Genomic DNA, 21,199 nt, shown 5'->3' with positions numbered 1-21,199 from the left:
ATGTAGGGTGTTCAATAACTATAAGATTATTAAAATATTGAAATATATGTGAGGAATGGGTGATTTTACAAAAAAATCAATTTAATAAATGCTAATTAGTTAAATTAATGATATGGTGGAAAAATAATTATCCTTATCAGTTTGTATATTTAATTTGCACATATTACTTTATGTTATTATTCAATATATAAGATAAAGTAACCATTTTTAACTGAATCTATTAAATTCATACTAACATTTTTTTGGGATTATTTTGTTAATAAACCTAGATGTGTCAATATACCAAAACTAGAGGGCTATAAACTATTTTTACCCCCAAAAAATATACAATCTAGATTTACTTAGTATTACTTAATCTAAATTTTATAGACGAATTATCGCCGATAAATAAGAATAGCATTAAGCACAGACGAGTTAGGTGTACTGGTGTACAACCGGTTTAGAGTGGTCCCGCTGAGTTTAAATTGGTAAAAAAATAAATGTTTTCTTATTAATTGACAAAATTAAAATAACTTTCAAACATAGAATATAAATAAAAAAAAGTAGTTTTCCCGTAAACTTTTTTTTTTTTTTTTAACTTATTTAGAATTTGTTCTATATCCTCCATCAATTTTTTTTTTTCTATTAATTTAAGATATAAAAAATCGTGTATATATATTAATCCAATAATCAATTTTTATTTAATATATAAAAATCTCTACTTGTATTTTAATCCGTAAGTATGTACATAATCCATCATCCATTTTATAGTTTCAATCACTTGTTTTAAAAATAATATCCAGGATGGCTTGACACCGTTTATATAGGATAAAATCCCGATATTTTATCGCTAAATATCATAATAATAGCCCTCGTTCTCATACCGTGAAAGTTGAAACAGAAACAGAAGGTTTTACAACTTTCATTACCTGATATTTTAATGGGACCAAATAGCCCTTTTGTTCGTCCAGAATTCCTCATCTTTTGTCCTATAAGATATTTTACCACCGCTAAATATTAGTGTTGCTTCATTTGAACAATTTTAAATTTTGATGGTCTCAAAAACATAGAGTAAACGACTTTTTCCCACCCAAGGTTTGGCCGAATGACACTGTCCTATCTGTCAAGTTTCAAAATGACACTTTTCTCACCCACTGTTATATTCCGTTAGGGAAATTCATTCTTTTGACATGGTATAAACATGTAAAGACAAAACTACCCTTTCCTCTTATTCTTCTCTTTGTAGCCTCTGATTCTGGTTGCAATTCCGACGATTCGCTGGTTAGGGCTTTTCGTCGAGCACCTGGTATGCGCCCGAGAGGAGAAGAAGTGGGAATGGCTGGAGAAGGTGGAAAAACACCCAAATCAAGCCAACAAACGCAACTCAACACACCAACAACACCAAAACAACCAGGACAACAATCAAAATGCTTCAAAAAAGTTCCAAAACAATCAAATTGCAAAACCCAACCGTGGTGGAAGGTGACGGTTCACGGCCGATGAATGGCGAGTAATCAAATCCCAATGTTTGAGAGGTTTTGTAGAGTGGAGGTCGGAGGTTGTAGTGGTGGTGGAAGATTGGGTTTTAGCCGCTGGAATCAGGCAGAAATCGGCTTCGAGACAACGAAACCTAACTTGCGGTGGCCGACGAACGGTGGGTTGAAAGATGCGGGGATCAAGGGGGTTCTGGTCTGAAAAGATTGGGGAAGCTTGTGGTGGTGACTGGGAAAGCCAACGACGACGAATTCCGGCCAAATTGGCTGGAGACGGTGAGGTGGGGAAGAAAGTAAAACTTGGCGGTTGGCCAATTTTTTTTTTTTTTTTAAGTTAACATATAAGGGGATAAAATAACGTAATTACCCATTGACTTATTTTAGAATTTACTATTATATCTTTCTTCGATTAAACTTGACGGATGGATTTTAATATGGNCTTGCTCGTGGCAGATTGTAACGGTAAAATTTCAGTTCGTTCTCTCCAAAGCACCGTATTCAGAATCAATTCATTTTCCGAGAAGCAATCAGCGAAGAATCATTGAGAAGATGGGAGTGGACGAAGTACCAATGGATGATAAAGCCAAGAGAATGAGAGATCTGCTATCGAGCTTTTACGCTCCAGATCCATCTGTGTCCGCCGACGCTCCCTCTAAATCTGCACCCTTAGATGCAATCAATACTGGCTCATTCGATGCCGATCAGTACATGAATTTCCTGGTACGCCGTCATCTTCTCAGTTAAATCTGTAATATCTAATGGATCTGTTAATGCTCGTGTACATTTTTGTCGAGTTGATTGGAAGTTCTTCTAGGTTTTTTTTTTTAAGCACAGGGTTTGTTTTGTTTTTTCGTTTATGGCTTTAGAATTTTCAATATATCACCAACCGGACTGTGGAGAGGCTAATTTTGATAACATGAACATTAAATTAGTTTGGTTTGAATGATAATAAACAGTGCGTCGGTGATAATGAGTTTTGATAAAGTTATGTATTTTGCGCAGCATCCAAATGGAACTTTTTAGGGTGGTTGAAAGGGTTTTGGGAAGCGTATGATAGTGAAGCACATTGACTGGGAATACATTCTGGAAAAATGTTGGTTTCAGTGTTGGGTTATGTACATAATAAACTTCAGATAGAATTGTTAGATTAGATTGCAACATTGTTGCTGTGTCGTTGAAGAATGGGTTGGGTATCAGAAGTTTTGATACTTTATACATGCCTTCAATTGAGTAGGTACAAAAGTCAAGTCTGGAAGGCCTTCTGCAGAGGCATGTTGAAATGGCAGCTGAGATTAAAAATCTTGACACTGACTTGCAAATGTTGGTTTATGAAAATTACAACAAGTTTATCAGTGCCACTGACACAATTAAAAGGTAGGTTTCACTATTCTGTAGTACTTGATTATGTCTTGCTGCTACATACAACAAGTTTATCAGCTTTGAATTTTCTGCGGGAGCTTTATTGTTTCCTTTCATTTTTTATTTGAATTACCTCAGTATTGATAATAGTCTTATTTGAGTGATTTGCATACAGTTTAGATTTTTTGAATTCATGTGGCAACTTTTTGGTAGACATCAGTCGTGAATGGTTTAATTTTATACTTCGACGTATATTCTTAAATATAATATTTAAAGTTTGACTGTGTAACAGGATGAATAATAATATAGTGGGCATGGAAACAAATATGGAACAGCTCCTTGATAAGGTGTGTAAAAGATTTTATGTTAGTGATTTTAAATCTTTGCTTTGAGTTTTGGATTAGGGGAAGAAAAAAAAGGATAATCAAGAACTCACACCTTCATTAATCTTACAGATAAAGTCAGTGCAATCTAGAAGTGATGGGGTCAACAGTTCTCTTTTTGAAAAGAGAGAACACATAGAGAAATTACATCGTACGCGCAACCTTCTGCGGAAAGTTCAGGTATAAAAGATCCATAAAACCTTCTTATGGCGTTATCTAAGTGTCAATCTGTATTTTTTTTTTTAATGTAATGAAATTGATCTCCATTTCATGCGGGGTCATTTAGCTCTTGTAGCCAGATGGTGAGGATTGACCTATAAGAAGGACAAGTATAAATTACAATCATACATCATACTACAGTGCTAATGATTTATTTTAATTGTCTGACATAGCTTTCAGAGTGATGCACGGTTCTGGCTGCTTGAACTGAACTGAGAGCAGCTAGTCCTTTACGTATGCATTGGTTTTGGCCATGAATTAATTAACTGATTTATTTTTCTGTGGTAAAGAGCAGTTCATTTATGATCTACCTGCTAGACTTGGAAAATGTATCAAATCAGAAGTCTATGCTGATGCAGTCAGGTTCTACACTGGAGCGATGCCAATTTTTAAGGTTAGTTAATTCATATGTGTCCTTTGATGGTTTGGTCAAGCTCTGTTTTAGTTTTGATTCCATTTTATTCTTGGGGCATGATTTTATATATTAATATTGTAATCTCTTTCAGAAGTTTTAACATTTTGGTATATTCTCCTTATTAGGCGTATGGGGATTCATCTTTCCAGGACTGTAAGCGAGCGTCTGAAGAAGCAGTGGCCATAATTATAAAAAACTTGCAGGTATTTTCCATATAATGCTGAGTCAGGCTGGCCAATATTCTTTTGATATTTAAGACTGAACCTTAGAGATGAAACGTGTCATAATTCGGAGTCACTACCCAATCCTAACTCAAATAAGCCTCAATCACAACTAAATGGATTTGCTACATAAATCCTTGGTGTAACTTTGGGCTACTTAGAGCTATATAGTGCATTAAGTATCTGTCATAATCCAATAACATTTTTTCCCCTAGTATCCAATGGCTGAGTTAGACAAAGAGAGGTAACTCTTTTGTTTCATAAAACCAACTTCTCATCATTGGTGAAGGCAGGGCTCACCCTGTTTTGCTGTTATGTCAAGCGACTTCTAAGTTAATTGACTGGCACATTACTAACTTTGCCATGTAGGTTAATTAAATCCGACATATTTTTCATGATTTAAGAGGGTATTGCATTTTTCAGTGAAAATATTGGCAATAATGTTTAAACTTCATATTTTTGGATAGTACTTTTTACCTATTTGTGAGTATTAATGTTATGTGCACATGACGTAGACATGCATGTATTCATTTGTGCCCATGGGTGCAATATATCTTGTAATGTAGAAAATTCTATTGTGAAGAAAGGAGAACTTACCATCATTATAAAAAAAGTCTGTGCAACTCAAGCATGCATATATTTCCTATATAAGACAAACAGTTAAAAACCGCAAGTTAATGTGGAAGAATTCAATTATAGTCTTTTGCCATTTAGCTGATACACAATTTTTTATGTCTTGTGAACTTCTCCGTTTCAGGGGAAGCTGTTCTCAGATTCTGAATCTATACAGGCACGAGCCGAAGCTGCAGTGCTTCTTAAGAAGTTGGATTTTCCGGTTTGTACTTAGATTTTCAGATGCTTTTTGGCTTGTTAGTTGCTTTGATATTTTAATTGTTAACTACAGACATAGAGAATTGACCGATTTTATTTTGGTAGAAAGATTAAATCTATATTATAATACTAATTTTTGGAATCTAAGATTTCCTGGAGTCTGTATCTGTTTGCAGCATGTTTGAAAAAAAATATGTTTTTACCATTTCATTCTTTGTCCAAATATTTTCAATTTTCAGTTATGCCATGGATTCATTTGAAACATATAAGATTCTTTTTCTTGATCATTGCCCCTTTTTGGGCAGGTGGACACGTTAAAGGTAAAACTACTTGAGAAGTTGGAGCAATCTCTTGGCGATCTTCAGCTTAAGGATGAAGATATAAGCTATTACTTGTTAAAGTCTAATGATCCTTCTAAACTAGAAAAGAATCCTGAGTCAGTTCTTGCCACTGCTCATGAGGTAACTGGTAGCACTTTTATGATACACATACTTGAATATTTGTGATATTAAGAACTGGACTGGGGTAAAATTGATAAAGATACCCCTGCGGTCATTTAATCTAACTCTCTCATTTGATGCTTACATCACTGTGGTTGTCAACGTTGTAAGAATATAATTATTTATCTGCTTCTGTAGTCCTAAAGTTCAAAGTCTGATTAAACATTAACTTAATTGGAAAAAGTTCTAGCCTAGCATTGAGGAAAATTAGAATTATGTTTTAGTTTTCATACATATATAGTATTTACTTTCTTCATCATAGAAGTATAAGGGGTGGTGTGGAAGGAGGTCTGAGTTTCAAAAATCATGAATAATAAAATTATAGCATGCATATCTGAATGAGCTTGTTTTTTGGGAATAAATATGTTATATCGGGTAACTGACTCTAACTTTAGACCACTGTTGGGGAATCTGTTGCTAAGAAATTTAGTATTTTAATGGATAATGTAATTTTCAATTATATAAATGCACCCAGCCCCTTTTCCCTTGGCAAAGGATAATTGCTAGTTGACTCATTACTTGCACAGTTATATATCCTTTTTCTTTCTTTGCTATTTAGATAAATCTCAGGCTAATGAACTTATTTTTGCCTTCAATTTTTTTTAACTCAGGCTTCTGTTCGAGAGTTTGTGGAGGCTGTCCGAGCTTATCGAGTAATATTTCCTGACTCAGAAAAGCAACTAATTAAACTTGCACAAGCTTTAGTTACCATGTAAGATATGCTGATTTTCTTTCTTGGACCGATTGTAGACTCTTTCACAATGTTTTGCTTATGAAAGGTAGTTGCTGATTGTTGTTTTAGGAACTTTGGAACTGCTGAGCAATATGGAAAGAAACGAATACGTTCAGCAGATTTATTGTGTGTTCTCCGTAAGTAGCTTTATTTCTTTCCATCATATCTTATGCCTGATGGTTGTTTTAAATTTCTTCTCTTTTTCTGTCTTGAATTTGATATTTTGAAATGCTTCACCAAATGCCTACCTCATTCAGGAATTATATGGAGAGATGTGCTCCTGATGGATGAAGCGTTACCTGAAGCTGTTCTCTCTGAGTTTTCGCTGCAGGTTTTATTTGGAAGTAGCCTAGAATTGCTTTTCTTGTTGAATGATGGAGTTTGATATACTGATTATTTCTACATGCTTTCAGGCTGCCCAGATCACTGTCAAACATTATGTTGCCAGCAGATATTCTCATCTTCTACAGGATATATCAGGTTAATTTTGCTGATACAGTTCCAAAAATATTTTCTTCTGAGTTTCAAATCACCAGAAATAATTTTAGATTTATGATTTTACTGCTGGTATAGTTGAGAATTGATGATGGGAAGGAATATTAATGGTAAATGAGAATACACAATGGGATATTACAAATTTGAATGATTTGATGGTTTGAAACAACTTTAATTCATCTTATTGAAAGTGGAAAGTGTTCTGAATTAATTCTGTTCAAATTGGCAGATGCCCTGACAAAAGTTTATGTTGGACAAAAGGAGGGAGTGGAGGAACATCCTTTGCAGGTTGCTCTCGAGGGTAGCAAAAAAGCAGTGCTTCAAGGCAGCATGGACGTCTTACTGGTAATATATGGGGTGTCATGGAGACTGCTTGTTTATGCATTCAAGAATCATGGAAAGCTTCATGTCAACACATGCTGCATAAAAATGAAAATGACCTTAGTTCACCTTATTCCTCCCTCTTTCCCCCTTGTATTTTATATTTTAACAATTTAATCATTACTTTTCATTTTCCTCCCTTTCTTTTTCACGTTGATTTGTAGGTTTTTCAATAATTTTAAACCTTCCTATTTCCATCACTTTCAGCACACTAATGTATGATATAAATACGTATGTGCATATTCATTTAGCTTTTCTGTTTCTCATTCTACTTTCTTTGTTCCAGGACTTCCGCCAGCTTCTTGATGAAGACTTAGGACTACTAGTTAAATTAAAGGACTTGATTATTGATTGGGTTCAAGAAGGATTTCAAGACTTCTTCAGGGCACTTGATGATCAATTCCTCTTGCTTTCAGGAAGAAATAATTCTTCTGGTCAAATTCATGGTTTGATGGAGGGAGCACAAGGTGACAAAGTTCGTGCTGGGCTTGTCTTGGTTCTGGCTCAACTTTCTGTCTTCATTGAGCAAACTGCCATCCCAAGAATCACTGAGGCAAGGAATTACCTGATAGTTTTATGCTAATCTTTTTCCATAAGTGTAAACTAACACAATTACTCTCTCTGTACACACCATGTCTTGTTCTCATGTTCTGATTTTCAGGAGATAGCTGCTTCATTCTCTGGTGGTGGTGCTAGAGGCTATGAAAATGGTCCTGCCTTTGTCCCTGGGGAAATTTGTCGTATTTTTCGCTCTGCTGGTGAAAAGCTTCTGCATCATGTATGAGTCTGAGTTTATGAGTTTATATATGTGGATTTGAAAATTTGTCACTGTGAATAATATATGCTGTCTTTTAAAAGAAAGTAAACTTCAGTTATTAAATTAGATGTGAGGTTTTTCATTTTATTATCAGTTTCGAATCCTTCTAAAGCATAGTCAAACTCCTGATTGTTTCAGTATATAAATATGAGAAATCAGAAGATATCAGTTCTCCTCAGGAAAAGATTTACCACACCGAATTGGGTGAAGGTCAGTGCTGCATATAACTACATTCCAAGCATTTAGAAGGTTCCTAGTAAGAAAATAGTTTGATTTTGAGCTTCCTAATTTTTATGAATTTTCTGTTTCTGCAGCACAAGGAGCCCAGAGAAGTTCATATGTTTGTTGATTTATTTCTTCAAGAGGTTGGTGCTTTATCCATGTTTTGATATATTCTAGGTTATTGCTTTTGATTTCAAAAAAGAAATTTGAGAGAATCAAAAAAGAAAATAGTTAATGTAAATTTTAGTTGTGCTTTGAATGGACATGTAACTATTTATTAATTGCATAGAATAGGAAATGAAACTAATGCTCCGTCAAAATTTTCCTGCTTTAGTTGGAAGCAATAGAAAATGAGGTAAAGCAGATTCTACCACAAGGGTTAATTCGTAGGCATCATCGCACTGACAGTAATGGAAGCACCACTTCTTCCCGCAGCAATCCATTAAGAGAGGATAAGTTGAGTCGATCAAATACCCAAAGGGCCAGGAGCCAGCTTTTGGAAACCCATCTAGCAAAATTGTTCAAGCAAAAAGTTGAAATTTTCACCAAAGTTGAGTATACTCAGGTATGAGACTATGAATATTCAAATTGATGGTGAAAAACTGATATATTGAAGCTAGATAACTGGAGCTTGGCATAAATTACAGGAGTCAGTTATAACAACTACAGTGAAACTGAGCCTAAAAAGTTTCCAAGAATTTGTCCGACTCCAGACTTTTAACCGAAGTGGATTTCAACAAATACAATTGGATATTCATTACCTAAGGACTCCTGTCAGGGATGCTGTTGAGGATGAAGCTGCCATTGACTTTTTGCTCGATGAGGTAATACGAAAAGTTTGCCGCTGGATTTTGAACTTCTATTTCCTGTAACTTCTCTGTTGGAGTCTTTTTCGATTTTTCTCTTCAGGTGGAGAATGTTTATGTAGGGAAAAATCATGTTTGGATTGTGATGAAAGCTTAGTACTACTGTTAGGCCAGGAAGGTAAGAGGAGGCAGAAAAAAACTGACATGGGGTTTTATTGTTATTGTGCAGGTGATTGTTGCTGCTTCAGAACGTTGTCTTGACCCAATTCCTTTGGAGCCTCCCATCTTGGATAAACTTATACAAGCAAAATTGGCAAAAACAAAGGAGAAGAATCCAATTTCTCAATAAATATTAGAAATAAATTGGTGAAGATGGCAATATCGTCTGTAACTACCTATGGTTCGTCTTTTTAAGGAATTAAATGTCTTTCTTGAGGAATGATTGGGACGAGAAATGCCCTTTGCATCCTTGGACATCGTTGAGTGGCCAGATGATCGGAAGAGTCTGAAAAATAGGCTAAAATGTTTCCCAAGTGTATGTTTTTGTAACCTTTGGAAGAGTATAGTTGCAGCTTGAAGTCAAATTATTTTACCTTGGAATTGTTTCCCAAGGATAACACTTTTGTTTTCATGCTTCTTGTGTGTTTATGATGTAGAATTGCTGCATGATGAGAATTACATCTGTTCGCTAATGTACTTGTCTAAGAAATTACATGAATAGTATAACGTTTATGCTTCTGTGGTCTCTTGTTTCGCGTTTTTTTGAAATACTGGAGATGTGTTTGTTTTCTTATACTATTCTTAATTTTTTATTCCAAATCAAAATGCATATTTGTTTTCTATTCTTAAAATTCTATCATAAATTATTCTATTATTTTTAATTTTCAAATCCTATTTCGTAATAAATACTCAATTCTACGTAACAATAATATTTTAAAAATACTACTCTAAATAACTAAAAAATTGAATCAGATATTAACCACTAGTAACATTTATTTTACAACCATCTTACTAATTTTACACAAGGATCGACGCCTTTACCTGAGGCCTCCAAGTTTGTAGATAAAGCCTCCAGTTTTTCAAGAGGACGATACTAAAGTCACGCATTACTCTGAAGATAATTTGTAGGTTTGACTAACACATTATACTGATACAAACATGGGTAGATTGCACAATCTGAATTTGGGCAGTCATGCTTGCTGTGGAGAACAGAAAAATAGCTTTTTGACGTGAATTATAGCAGCAAATGTAGCTGTGGTTTGGTGGTAAGAATTGTACGTTGTGGCCGTGGAGACCCGGGCAAGAATCTCACAGCCACAATTTCTTTTAATTTACGTTTTGGCTTTTTAATCTTTAATTTTCTTCTTAATTTTACGTTTTGGCTTCTAATTTTCGTTTTCTTCTGAAATTTACCTTTTCGCTGCTAGTTTTTCATTTCCATGCATTAATACCTTTTTTTTTAACTTATTGACTTTAGTTTTTGTTAATTTTGTTGCACCGCTTATAAATGTGTGATATACCATGGAATCATCATCTTCATTGATTATTATTTCTAGTGTTGGTATTTATACGGTATTATTATAATCCAAAGAATAATGTTTTGCTCACAACTAAATCATAGAATCAAACAAAAATTATACAAAATTCATATAAAATGATTACTCTGTCATTTGTTTTTTAAATGGTTGTATGATTCAGTTGTAAGTATAATATTACTTTAATTCAAATTATAATAAAAGAATTACATTGTTTCTATATTTATTTTCCTATCTTTATTACATTCTCACATATGAAGTTTGACACTAAAAATCCTTCTCCTTGATTTTTGGAAACAAAACATTGTCACTTATAAATGTGTTTCGATTTGTCAAATACTGTATAACTATTTAAAAGAATTTTTTTTTTTTTTTTGAATAAATGGTTAATATTTTTTTGTTTTAGCTAGATAAATAACATCTTTGAACAAACATTTGCACGTTATCATCAAATGATTAATAGTTTTTTACTATTAAGATTCTTGAATGAAAAAATAGTTTTCAAAATATCTTTCCTACCTCTTAAATCGGTACATTTAGTTTCAGCATTATTCATTTTATTCTCTCAAATTGAAGGGAAAAAGGGTCTTCAATGAAACCTCCGGGGTAAAAGTGTCATTAGCTCTTATTTTCCCGCCAATCCTTTGTTCCCTCATTTATTTGGCGCCCATTCCTCCTCGCTCCTTCAATCTCTTCGTTTCCTCTCTTTTTTTCTGTTTCATTCTGCTCTCTTTCTTTCTGTTTCATTCTGCTAGGGTTCACCATGAATAACCTTGACCTCGATGCAGATAAAGGTATTCTCCTCCTTCCTCTCTCTATCTCTTTGATTATTTGATTTAATTCTTCTTTTTTCTTTTATTTTTTCTACAGTTCTGGCGAAGGACTTCCTTTCCAATTTCGCTGACGCAAATGGCGAAGCCAAATACATTAACATTCTTGTCAGTAACTTTTATTCTTGCAACTCTCTCTCTCTTTTTCTTGCTATGCAGTAGTACGAAATCAAAAACCTTGGATCTGAGAAAATGTAAATAAGTTTTCAAATCTCATTTTGTTTTTGGGTCACGCGTTCGCTTTTGAGCCTGTAGATCTGCAATAGTAAGCGTACAGTTTTTAATATGGTAAACTGAAGAATTATACACTTTCTTGTTTCAATTTTGTCTCTCATTCAGCAAGAAGTTGCAAATCGTAGAATCCGATCGGTCCAGATCGATCTTGAAGACCTATTTAATGTAATTTTCTCTCTCTCTTTTTGTTTATGTTATTAATGTGACTTAAAAATTATTTTCTTCAGTTGGCTGTAAAACCCTAATTCTTGTTCCGGTTGAATTTCTTGGTGTTTCAGTATAAGGATCTGGATGAAGAGTTTTTTAGGAGAGTTACTGAGAACACCCGCCGTTATATTGGAATTTTTGCTGCTGCAATTGATGAGTTGATGCCAGAGCCTACTGAGGCATTTCCAGATGATGATCATGATATACTGATGACACAGAGGTCTGAGGAGGGAACCGATAATACGTACGGTTCTGATCCACTACAGAAGATGCCTCCAGATATTAAACGATATTAGTAAGACGCCTCCCTAAACATCTTCTGTTATAATATTATCTTTCTAATCATGTGTTACTAGTATGTCCTGAGGCCCACTATTTTTAAACCCTTAATTTGGTTGTTACGCTGTTACAACTTTATCAATTACTTCTAGCCAGGTGTCAGTTTATTATAATTTGAGTATAATTTTGCCTCTATTTAGTTTATTTTTACATGAACAATGGTATAATAGCAAACATTTTGTTATAACTTTGGCATACGGTTGTTGAACGTTTTATGTTAATCAGTTGTGATGCAATGTGATATATAGGTGTTTATCCATGAAGAACTTATATACTTATATCAGAATATATTAGGTGGCTCATTATCAAATCTTTGACTATTTGGTTGCCTTATGCATTCCCATTCTTGCTACAGTGAGGTTTATATTAGAGCATCTTCGAAGGGGCGTCCATTCACTATTAGGGAGGTCAAGGCCTCATACATTGGCCACCTTGTAAGGACATCAGGCATTATAACTCGTTGTTCTGATGTTAAGCCGCTCATGCAGGTAGCAGTATATACATGTGAAGAGTGTGGTTTTGAAATCTACCAGGTAACTGAATATGGGACCTCTAATCTACCAAACTGAATCTGACTAGACTTGTATATGATTTGTCTTTTCTTCCGCACTAACTTGTTTTTCATTCAATATCTGTCAAATAGGAAGTAACAGCCCGCATTTTCATGCCGTTGTTTGAGTGCCCATCCAAACGTTGTCAAACAAATAAAACAAAGGGGAACCTCATCCTTCAACTCAGAGCATCAAAGTTTCAAAAGTTTCAAGAGGTTTTCACTTTGACATAGTTTCAATTTTAGAATGGAATAACAAGCCAGAACACTTGGAGCATGATTATATAATATTATATGATAATTTGCAGGCTAAGATTCAAGAGTTGGCTGAACATGTTCCAAAAGGTCATATTCCTCGGACTATGAGTGTTCATTTAAGAGGAGAACTCACAAGAAAGGTTAGTGGTTGTGTTCGATTTCCAGAAGAAGCTATATCTTGTATTTCATTTTTATGTGAGAAGAGCACTTAACTCTCGGTGGCAATGTTAATATGCATAATTTTTTTTTTAATTAATCCAACCACAGTCTAGTGCTTATTTAAAACTTTGGATAAAGCCATAAAATCTAGTTTGGTAAATGCTGGGCGTAACAGAACTAAATGACTCCCTCCCCTTATAAATCTGTCTCAGCTAAAAGAGAAATGGAAAAAGAATGCTGTTGCATGGGTTTAAACTGAATAATTTCAACTTGCAACTGGTTCTTACAGTGTATATTCTTTGTTTCAAAAATTGCATTCTTGCAGTTCATCATGTTGTCCCCACCAGATTTGTAAATCTTCATCTGAGCTTCTACCTTTTTGTTTTTGTGTGTTAATAGGTAGCTCCAGGTGATGTTGTTGAATTATCCGGAATCTTTCTTCCTATCCCTTACACTGGTTTTAGAGCACTTCGCGCCGGCTTAGTTGCAGATACATACTTGGAGGTCATGTCTGTCACTCATTTCAAGAAAAGATATGAGGAGTAAGCCATTTCCAGTACTTTAATTACCACTAGTGAGCAATTTCATGCATCATAATATAGTTTCATTGTTTTTAGATATGATGAACAGTTTGAGAAAAAATGCTTATTACCTAAATTAAGTTTGAAACATGCAAAATATCATTGTGGCAAAGTATCTAACAAGGAGGTGATTTTGATTTGTCAGTTGGAATTATTAAAGGAAGTAAAGAATAGTTCAGTTGATATGCTCAATTGCACTGCAGGTATGAACTCAGAGGAGACGAGGAAGAACAGATTGCTCGTTTAGCAGAGGATGGTGACATCTACAATAAGTTGTCACGGTCGTTGGCTCCAGAAATTTATGGACATGAAGATATTAAAAAAGCTCTACTTCTTCTCCTTGTGGGTGCTCCTCACCGGAAGTTGAAGGATGGGATGAAGGTAGATGTAATCTAGTGATCTGAGTATTCCTCAAGAATTTGTAGTTTTTAGCTAAATGCTAGAGTATATGTGTATTTTTTATCTTCCTCTCTGACAATAGGTGCTAGTTGTGGTTACTAGAGATATAAAGTAGGTTTTATTCATATATATATGTATGTGTGTGTGTGCGTGGCTTTTTTTTTCTGGTGAGATACTAATGAAACCTTATGATATCATGACCAATTTCAGATTAGGGGAGACTTACATATATGTTTGATGGGGGATCCTGGGGTTGCGAAAAGTCAGCTTCTCAAGCACATAATAAATGTAGCACCCAGGGGAGTTTANATATTCTTTGTTTCAAAAATTGCATTCTTGCAGTTCATCATGTTGTCCCCACCAGATTTGTAAATCTTCATCTGAGCTTCTACCTTTTTGTTTTTGTGTGTTAATAGGTAGCTCCAGGTGATGTTGTTGAATTATCCGGTATCTTTCTTCCTATCCCTTACACTGGTTTTAGAGCACTTCGCGCCGGCTTAGTTGCAGATACATACTTGGAGGTCATGTCTGTCACTCATTTCAAGAAAAGATATGAGGAGTAAGCCATTTCCAGTACTTTAATTACCACTAGTGAGCAATTTCATGCATCATAATATAGTTTCATTGTTTTTAGATATGATGAACAGTTTGAGAAAAAATGCTTATTACCTAAATTAAGTTTGAAACATGCAAAATATCATTGTGGCAAAGTATCTAACAAGGAGGTGATTTTGATTTGTCAGTTGGAATTATTAAAGGAAGTAAAGAATAGTTCAGTTGATATGCTCAATTGCACTGCAGGTATGAACTCAGAGGAGACGAGGAAGAACAGATTGCTCGTTTAGCAGAGGATGGTGACATCTACAATAAGTTGTCACGGTCGTTGGCTCCAGAAATTTATGGACATGAAGATATTAAAAAAGCTCTACTTCTTCTCCTTGTGGGTGCTCCTCACCGGAAGTTGAAGGATGGGATGAAGGTAGATGTAATCTAGTGATCTGAGTATTCCTCAAGAATTTGTAGTTTTTAGCTAAATGCTAGAGTATATGTGTATTTTTTATCTTCCTCTCTGACAATAGGTGCTAGTTGTGGTTACTAGAGATATAAAGTAGGTTTTATTCATATATATATGTATGTGTGTGTGTGCGTGGCTTTTTTTTTCTGGTGAGATACTAATGAAACCTTATGATATCATGACCAATTTCAGATTAGGGGAGACTTACATATATGTTTGATGGGGGATCCTGGGGTTGCGAAAAGTCAGCTTCTCAAGCACATAATAAATGTAGCACCCAGGGGAGTTTATACAACTGGTCGTGGAAGCAGTGGGGTTGGTCTAACTGCTGCTGTTCAGAAAGACCCTGTCACAAATGAAATGGTCCTGGAAGGAGGAGCATTGGTGAGTCTTATGTTCTTCTTGATGTGCTATTGTGAGTGGCATGACATGGAAAAATATGGATACTGTATGGTTACATGCATGAAGTTACAGGCAACCTAAGTGGTTTGCCTCATTTTCTATATTCAGAAGGTTTCTAGTTTTGTTAATCTTTCTAATTCTGAATCAGTTCTAGTGGTTTTAATCCAGAAATCAATTGAATAAATAAAAAATATAAAACATCTGTGATCCCTATTATTCACCTCTTTATCTATGGTTTCATTCACCGGTTTTCTATTGGTTTTTGGATTATAGTTTAGCCATCATTATTGTCATCACAAATTTTTGAGCTCTTTAATTTAGTTGTGTTGAGGAATTTTTGGGCTTAACAGAAACCTATTACTCTGTTGCAGGTGCTAGCGGATATGGGTATTTGTGCTATTGATGAGTTTGACAAGATGGATGAATCTGATCGTACAGCAATACATGAAGTTATGGAGCAGCAGACTGTTAGCATTGCAAAGGCTGGAATCACCACATCTTTAAATGCAAGAACTGCTGTTCTTGCTGCTGCTAATCCAGCATGGTACATATCTTACTTGCAATAGTTATTGTCAATTTCATGTGCCCAACTTCGTATTATTTCTATGGTTTAAATAGATAGGTTTTTTTTTTTTTTTTTTGGTGCCACAAACAGAGGTGTCTTTAAATAAACTAGTCTATATACAAGTTTAAAGTATTGATTTTGGGTTTCATAATTTTGTTGCAGGGGAAGATATGATCTACGGAGAACTCCAGCTGAAAATATCAATCTCCCTCCGGCCCTTCTATCAAGGTTTGATCTTCTCTGGTTGATTCTAGATCGAGCAGATATGGATAATGATCTTGAAATGGCGAGGCATGTGGTCTATGTGCATCAGAATAAAGAATCACCAGCTCTTGGGTTTACTCCACTTGAACCATCTATCCTCCGGTAAATACCATAATTGCTTTTTAGATGGAAGTGTTGAGTATTGATTTGATTCTGCATTATCCACCTGATGTATACTGTTATTAGTTTCAAGAAGACTTTTGGAGTAGGCACTTTTCAACTCATTAACTTGTCTGAATCAGTTGTTGAAAGATACTTTAGCATCAAAGAAATAATTTCTCTGAATTTGGCTGGGTTCAACAGCAACCAAATTCTAATATCAGTTATTTCTCATTATTGGTTTTCCATAATATGGATTCTGTTGCAATCTTTCATGGTTTTATTTTTTGGTCTGTAGTGCATATATTTCTGCCGCAAGAAGATTGTCCCCTTGTGTTCCAAGGGAACTGGAGGAGTATATTGCTGCCGCGTACTCCAGCATTCGGCAAGAAGAAGCTAAGTCAAATAGCCCTCATTCATATACAACCGTGAGAACTCTACTGAGCATTCTCCGGATATCAGCTGTAAGTCCCAATATAATTTGTTTCAATTGTTAGTAGGTTTTATTTTTTTGGTTAATATTAATATGTCTATATGGAGTAGTTGGTTCCTTAAATCTGGGCCAGGGAGGGGCACCATATGTTCGTGATGTATAGATGTGATTTTTAGGCACCCTCAAGTCCTTTTTCTAGATGGGGACGGGATTGGACATTCGGTCTGAAAGTTGTGTAGAAACTGATTTCGGTTGTATATTTGAAACAGAGTTTATTCTCCTAGTGAGATATGGATACCAATGTTTTAAAANTGAAGGGGAAGATATGATCTACGGAGAACTCCAGCTGAAAATATCAATCTCCCTCCGGCCCTTCTATCAAGGTTTGATCTTCTCTGGTTGATTCTAGATCGAGCAGATATGGATAATGATCTTGAAATGGCGAGGCATGTGGTCTATGTGCATCAGAATAAAGAATCACCAGCTCTTGGGTTTACTCCACTTGAACCATCTATCCTCCGGTAAATACCATAATTGCTTTTTAGATGGAAGTGTTGAGTATTGATTTGATTCTGCATTATCCACCTGATGTATACTGTTATTAGTTTCAAGAAGACTTTTGGAGTAGGCACTTTTCAACTCATTAACTTGTCTGAATCAGTTGTTGAAAGATACTTTAGCATCAAAGAAATAATTTCTCTGAATTTGGCTGGGTTCAACAGCAACCAAATTCTAATATCAGTTATTTCTCATTATTGGTTTTCCATAATATGGATTCTGTTGCAATCTTTCATGGTTTTATTTTTTGGTCTGTAGTGCATATATTTCTGCCGCAAGAAGATTGTCCCCTTGTGTTCCAAGGGAACTGGAGGAGTATATTGCTGCCGCGTACTCCAGCATTCGGCAAGAAGAAGCTAAGTCAAATAGCCCTCATTCATATACAACCGTGAGAACTCTACTGAGCATTCTCCGGATATCAGCTGTAAGTCCCAATATAATTTGTTTCAATTGTTAGTAGGTTTTATTTTTTTGGTTAATATTAATATGTCTATATGGAGTAGTTGGTTCCTTAAATCTGGGCCAGGGAGGGGCACCATATGTTCGTGATGTATAGATGTGATTTTTAGGCACCCTCAAGTCCTTTTTCTAGATGGGGACGGGATTGGACATTCGGTCTGAAAGTTGTGTAGAAACTGATTTCGGTTGTATATTTGAAACAGAGTTTATTCTCCTAGTGAGATATGGATACCAATGTTTTAAAATCCAAGCCGGGGTGAAACCCGGCAAAGTTTTCGGGTCCCGAGTTGACCTATTCAACTGACAAAAAATTTTAAAACTCAACAAATATACCCCTGAAAATTACCTGCAAGTCCCTATATGTTTGAACTTTATCAAACACAACCCAACTAAAAATCGACCGGCGACTGATCGGTAGCGGTGACACCCCAAATGCAACCCCAATCTTGTCCTGAGCCCATTTCCATTAAAATCTACCCATGATTTGGTCGAAATAGGTTCGATTTCAGCCAGATCCCACCGACACTGGCATGGGTATTCCAGGCCAGATCTCATCCACGTCGACGCAGACAGATCTCCCCATCACCCAGGAATTACTCCCTGTTCCTCTCGACCAAAACCCACCTCACCCCACCCCATTTAGCCTCGCCAATTGTCGGAGAAATCCCTTTGTTGCCGCTACCAGGTTTCTTCGATTTCTGGTCGATTTACTTACCGGAAATCAACGACGCTACCACCCTTGCATTCACCGGACCTTAGTCTTTAAAAGCCCTAACCTTCCGGCCGTTGATTGTTCGCCGATCATCCTCTCAAATCTTAGAGTTTGGGGGTGAATCGGAAAAGTTAAACCCGGCCTGTTGAAGCTGTCGAGTCCCGGTTCAATCGGCCGGGCCGGGCCGGGTTTTAAAACAATGATGGATACAGATTTGCATTCATAGTTGGATATCAGTATACGGCATTTGATTATTGACTTGCATCAAAGCTCTTGAAATTTATTACTTTTGTTACAGGCATTAGCAAGACTCCGATTCTCTGAAACTGTTGCTCAAAGTGATGTGGATGAGGCACTTAGGTTAATGCAGATGTCAAAGTTCTCTTTGTATTCTGATGATCGTCAGAGATCTGGTCTGGATGCTATCTCTGATATCTATTCAATTTTGCGAGATGAGGCTGCAAGGATAAACAAGTTAGATGTGAGCTATGCCCATGCACTCAACTGGATTTCAAGAAAGGTATTTACTCAAATTGAGAATGGAATTAATTTATTGTTTATCTAATTTTGATTCCCCCTTGTAAATGCCTATCTGAAATTTGAAGATCAATGCAACATATGGAGTTTCTTTTGTTTAGATTGGTGTCCCAATTTGGCCTTGCAGTTAATAGAAATAGAGATTATCATTGCCATTCTTAGGTTATATGAGAAGTGCTTCATTTGCCAAGGGATGATGGGCTTCATCTGAAACTGCTAGCCCCTATAAGAGAAAAATTATCCCCTGCTTAGGAGATGGCTTGATCTGCATTTCAGGGCCTTTAGCACGTGCATTTTTTATAATCTAGTCTTCTGTGGCACAGTTGTGAGTCTATATGGCCGCAGCAAGGAGATTGTTATGGCCAACACATAATGATATTCAGTTTATTTGACATCTGATTTAATTTAGGAAAAAAAACTCAAATAGTCTGAAACCAAATGATGCAGTATTTACTGCTGTCTTCACATTGTGAAGCATGTGTTACTAGACAGATATATCTTTTAACATTTAAGCTGTGTACATTCTTCTTTTTTCCAAGTGGTTTTAGGGGGACTTTACCTTAATGGGTTTAATATTTTTTGTTGTGTCCTAGATCAATTCTGACTGCTTGAGATGTTTGCTTATTCTCAGGGATACAGTGAAGCACAGTTGAAAGAATGTCTGGAGGAATATGCAGCACTAAACGTTTGGCAGATACATCCCCATACATTTGATATCCGCTTCATTGATGCTTGATATGCCCTTCTTGTTAATCATTTGATATCCGCTTCATTGATGCTTGATATGCCCTTCTTGTTAATCATTTGGAGGCGGCTATGCATTTCCAAAAATTGAAGGGTTTAGTCAACTGGGTTTTAAAATATTATTCAATGGGGAGTATTACTTCATATCTTTTGCTTGACTTGTAACCGAACTTAACATTGCTTCAAAGGTTTCAAAAATTATTAGTGCTAGTTAGATTTCTAGACTTCAGTTGCTAGAGCTGTTTGTATTGTATTGAGATCTGAAATCGGGAAGTACATTCAAGAATTATTTAGTGCTAGTTAGGATTGTAGACTTTAGTTGCTAGAGTTTGTTTGTATTGTAGTGAGATCTGAAATTGGGAAGTAAATGCTATATGGAATTGTATTAACATTATAAAAAAAAAACATTGAAGCCTGGTACAGTGGTGCTTAAACATCATATTTTGTCTGTTGCAATCTGTATGTATATGTTACACAAAATAAGTTTGTGATATTAGTAAATGGATAGAGAAAGAGTGAAAGCCTTAGGAGCATCAATTTCTGTGGGAGTCTTGTGTAGAAGGTAATATTTCTGACTCCTGTAGTATTGTTTGTATTTTGTAAAAGGGTGGCTAAGTTCTCGTTGATGATGCGATGTTCTGATGGCCAATAAGGCATTGATGTCATTATATTCCAGGCAAGACCTTAGTATGCCGTTCAATTAATATGTACTATCCTTTTTCATGATAGACGAAGAAAACAAATGATTGGTGACTTTGCTATCCTTGGCATGTTGGTGCTTTGACAATAAAATATTTCTTGGTTTGTTTTAATGATTCAAATCTTTTTCTATACGCCTTATATGGTAGCTAATTTTGACCACCTTATGTAGGCATGGAGAAGAATTAAGATCTATGTAATGTTTTGCAATCTTCGTAACTATCAATTTGTTATTGGTTTCCTTTGATCCTTTACATAAAGAATTTTATCTAGATTTTAATGTGAACTAAAATATAATATAACATTAAATTTTTTATTTGAATGAAAAAATCATTTTGATTTCAAAATATGTTGAATAATTGAATTTGAAATTTATGTATTAATAGAGATGGACAAGTGATTTGTAAAGTGGACTTGAAGATCTCAATAAGAAGCAAAGTGAAATGTTTTTAGACTACAATAATACTATACTTATAAAAAAATCTTATAAAGATTTTCATACAGTGAGGTGGTAAAAAATGAATGGAACAATGAAACAAAATGTCAAACTCATTAAATTCACTTTTTTATTCATTTTTTATCATATTTTTTATAAATGTAGTATTACTTTTTAGACTATAGACAAATAATTTTAAATTTGCCGCATTTGAGAACGTAAGCAATCAGATTTGCTTTCAATAGGTGAGTTTATGTTAGGTTGCTCTTTTGATATTTCAAATATGAAATAGAAAATAGGTGAAGATGATAATTTAATTAAAGAATATGT

At 35.2% G+C, this 21,199-nt stretch overlaps 2 protein-coding genes across 2 annotated transcripts; both read left to right on the top strand.

Moving 5' to 3' along the window:
• The first annotated feature begins 1,917 nt into the window (after positions 1-1,917).
• On the top strand, positions 1,918-9,453 carry LOC116118267 (vacuolar protein sorting-associated protein 51 homolog). The gene is made up of 20 exons (XM_031404237.1): positions 1,918-2,192; positions 2,707-2,846; positions 3,124-3,178; positions 3,287-3,394; positions 3,729-3,827; positions 3,974-4,051; positions 4,827-4,904; positions 5,206-5,361; positions 6,012-6,112; positions 6,203-6,270; positions 6,391-6,464; positions 6,547-6,613; positions 6,858-6,973; positions 7,296-7,562; positions 7,671-7,787; positions 7,965-8,036; positions 8,141-8,191; positions 8,383-8,613; positions 8,696-8,872; positions 9,084-9,453. Exons 1-20 carry the CDS (start codon positions 2,022-2,024, stop codon positions 9,201-9,203), a joined length of 2,346 nt encoding a protein of 781 aa, XP_031260097.1. The 5' UTR covers positions 1,918-2,021; the 3' UTR covers positions 9,204-9,453.
• Positions 9,454-11,096: 1,643 nt separating this feature from the next.
• LOC116118266 (DNA replication licensing factor MCM7) lies at positions 11,097-20,151 on the top strand. Its single transcript, XM_031404236.1, has 16 exons — positions 11,097-11,183; positions 11,260-11,327; positions 11,559-11,618; positions 11,732-11,955; positions 12,355-12,532; positions 12,643-12,765; positions 12,858-12,947; positions 13,366-13,508; positions 13,751-13,928; positions 15,154-15,345; positions 15,735-15,907; positions 16,091-16,294; positions 16,590-16,755; positions 18,752-18,973; positions 19,622-19,747; positions 19,795-20,151. The coding sequence occupies exons 1-15, from the start codon at positions 11,153-11,155 to the stop codon at positions 19,724-19,726; spliced, it is 2,157 nt and encodes a 718-aa protein (XP_031260096.1). The 5' UTR covers positions 11,097-11,152; the 3' UTR covers positions 19,727-19,747; positions 19,795-20,151.
• Positions 20,152-21,199: the final 1,048 nt, after the last annotated feature.

The sequence above is a fragment of the Pistacia vera genome, unplaced genomic scaffold (assembly GCF_008641045.1).
Source record: "Pistacia vera cultivar Batoury unplaced genomic scaffold, PisVer_v2 Contig84, whole genome shotgun sequence".
Classification (NCBI taxonomy): domain Eukaryota; kingdom Viridiplantae; phylum Streptophyta; class Magnoliopsida; order Sapindales; family Anacardiaceae; genus Pistacia; species Pistacia vera.
This window is presented reverse-complemented; position numbering and strand designations above follow the sequence as displayed.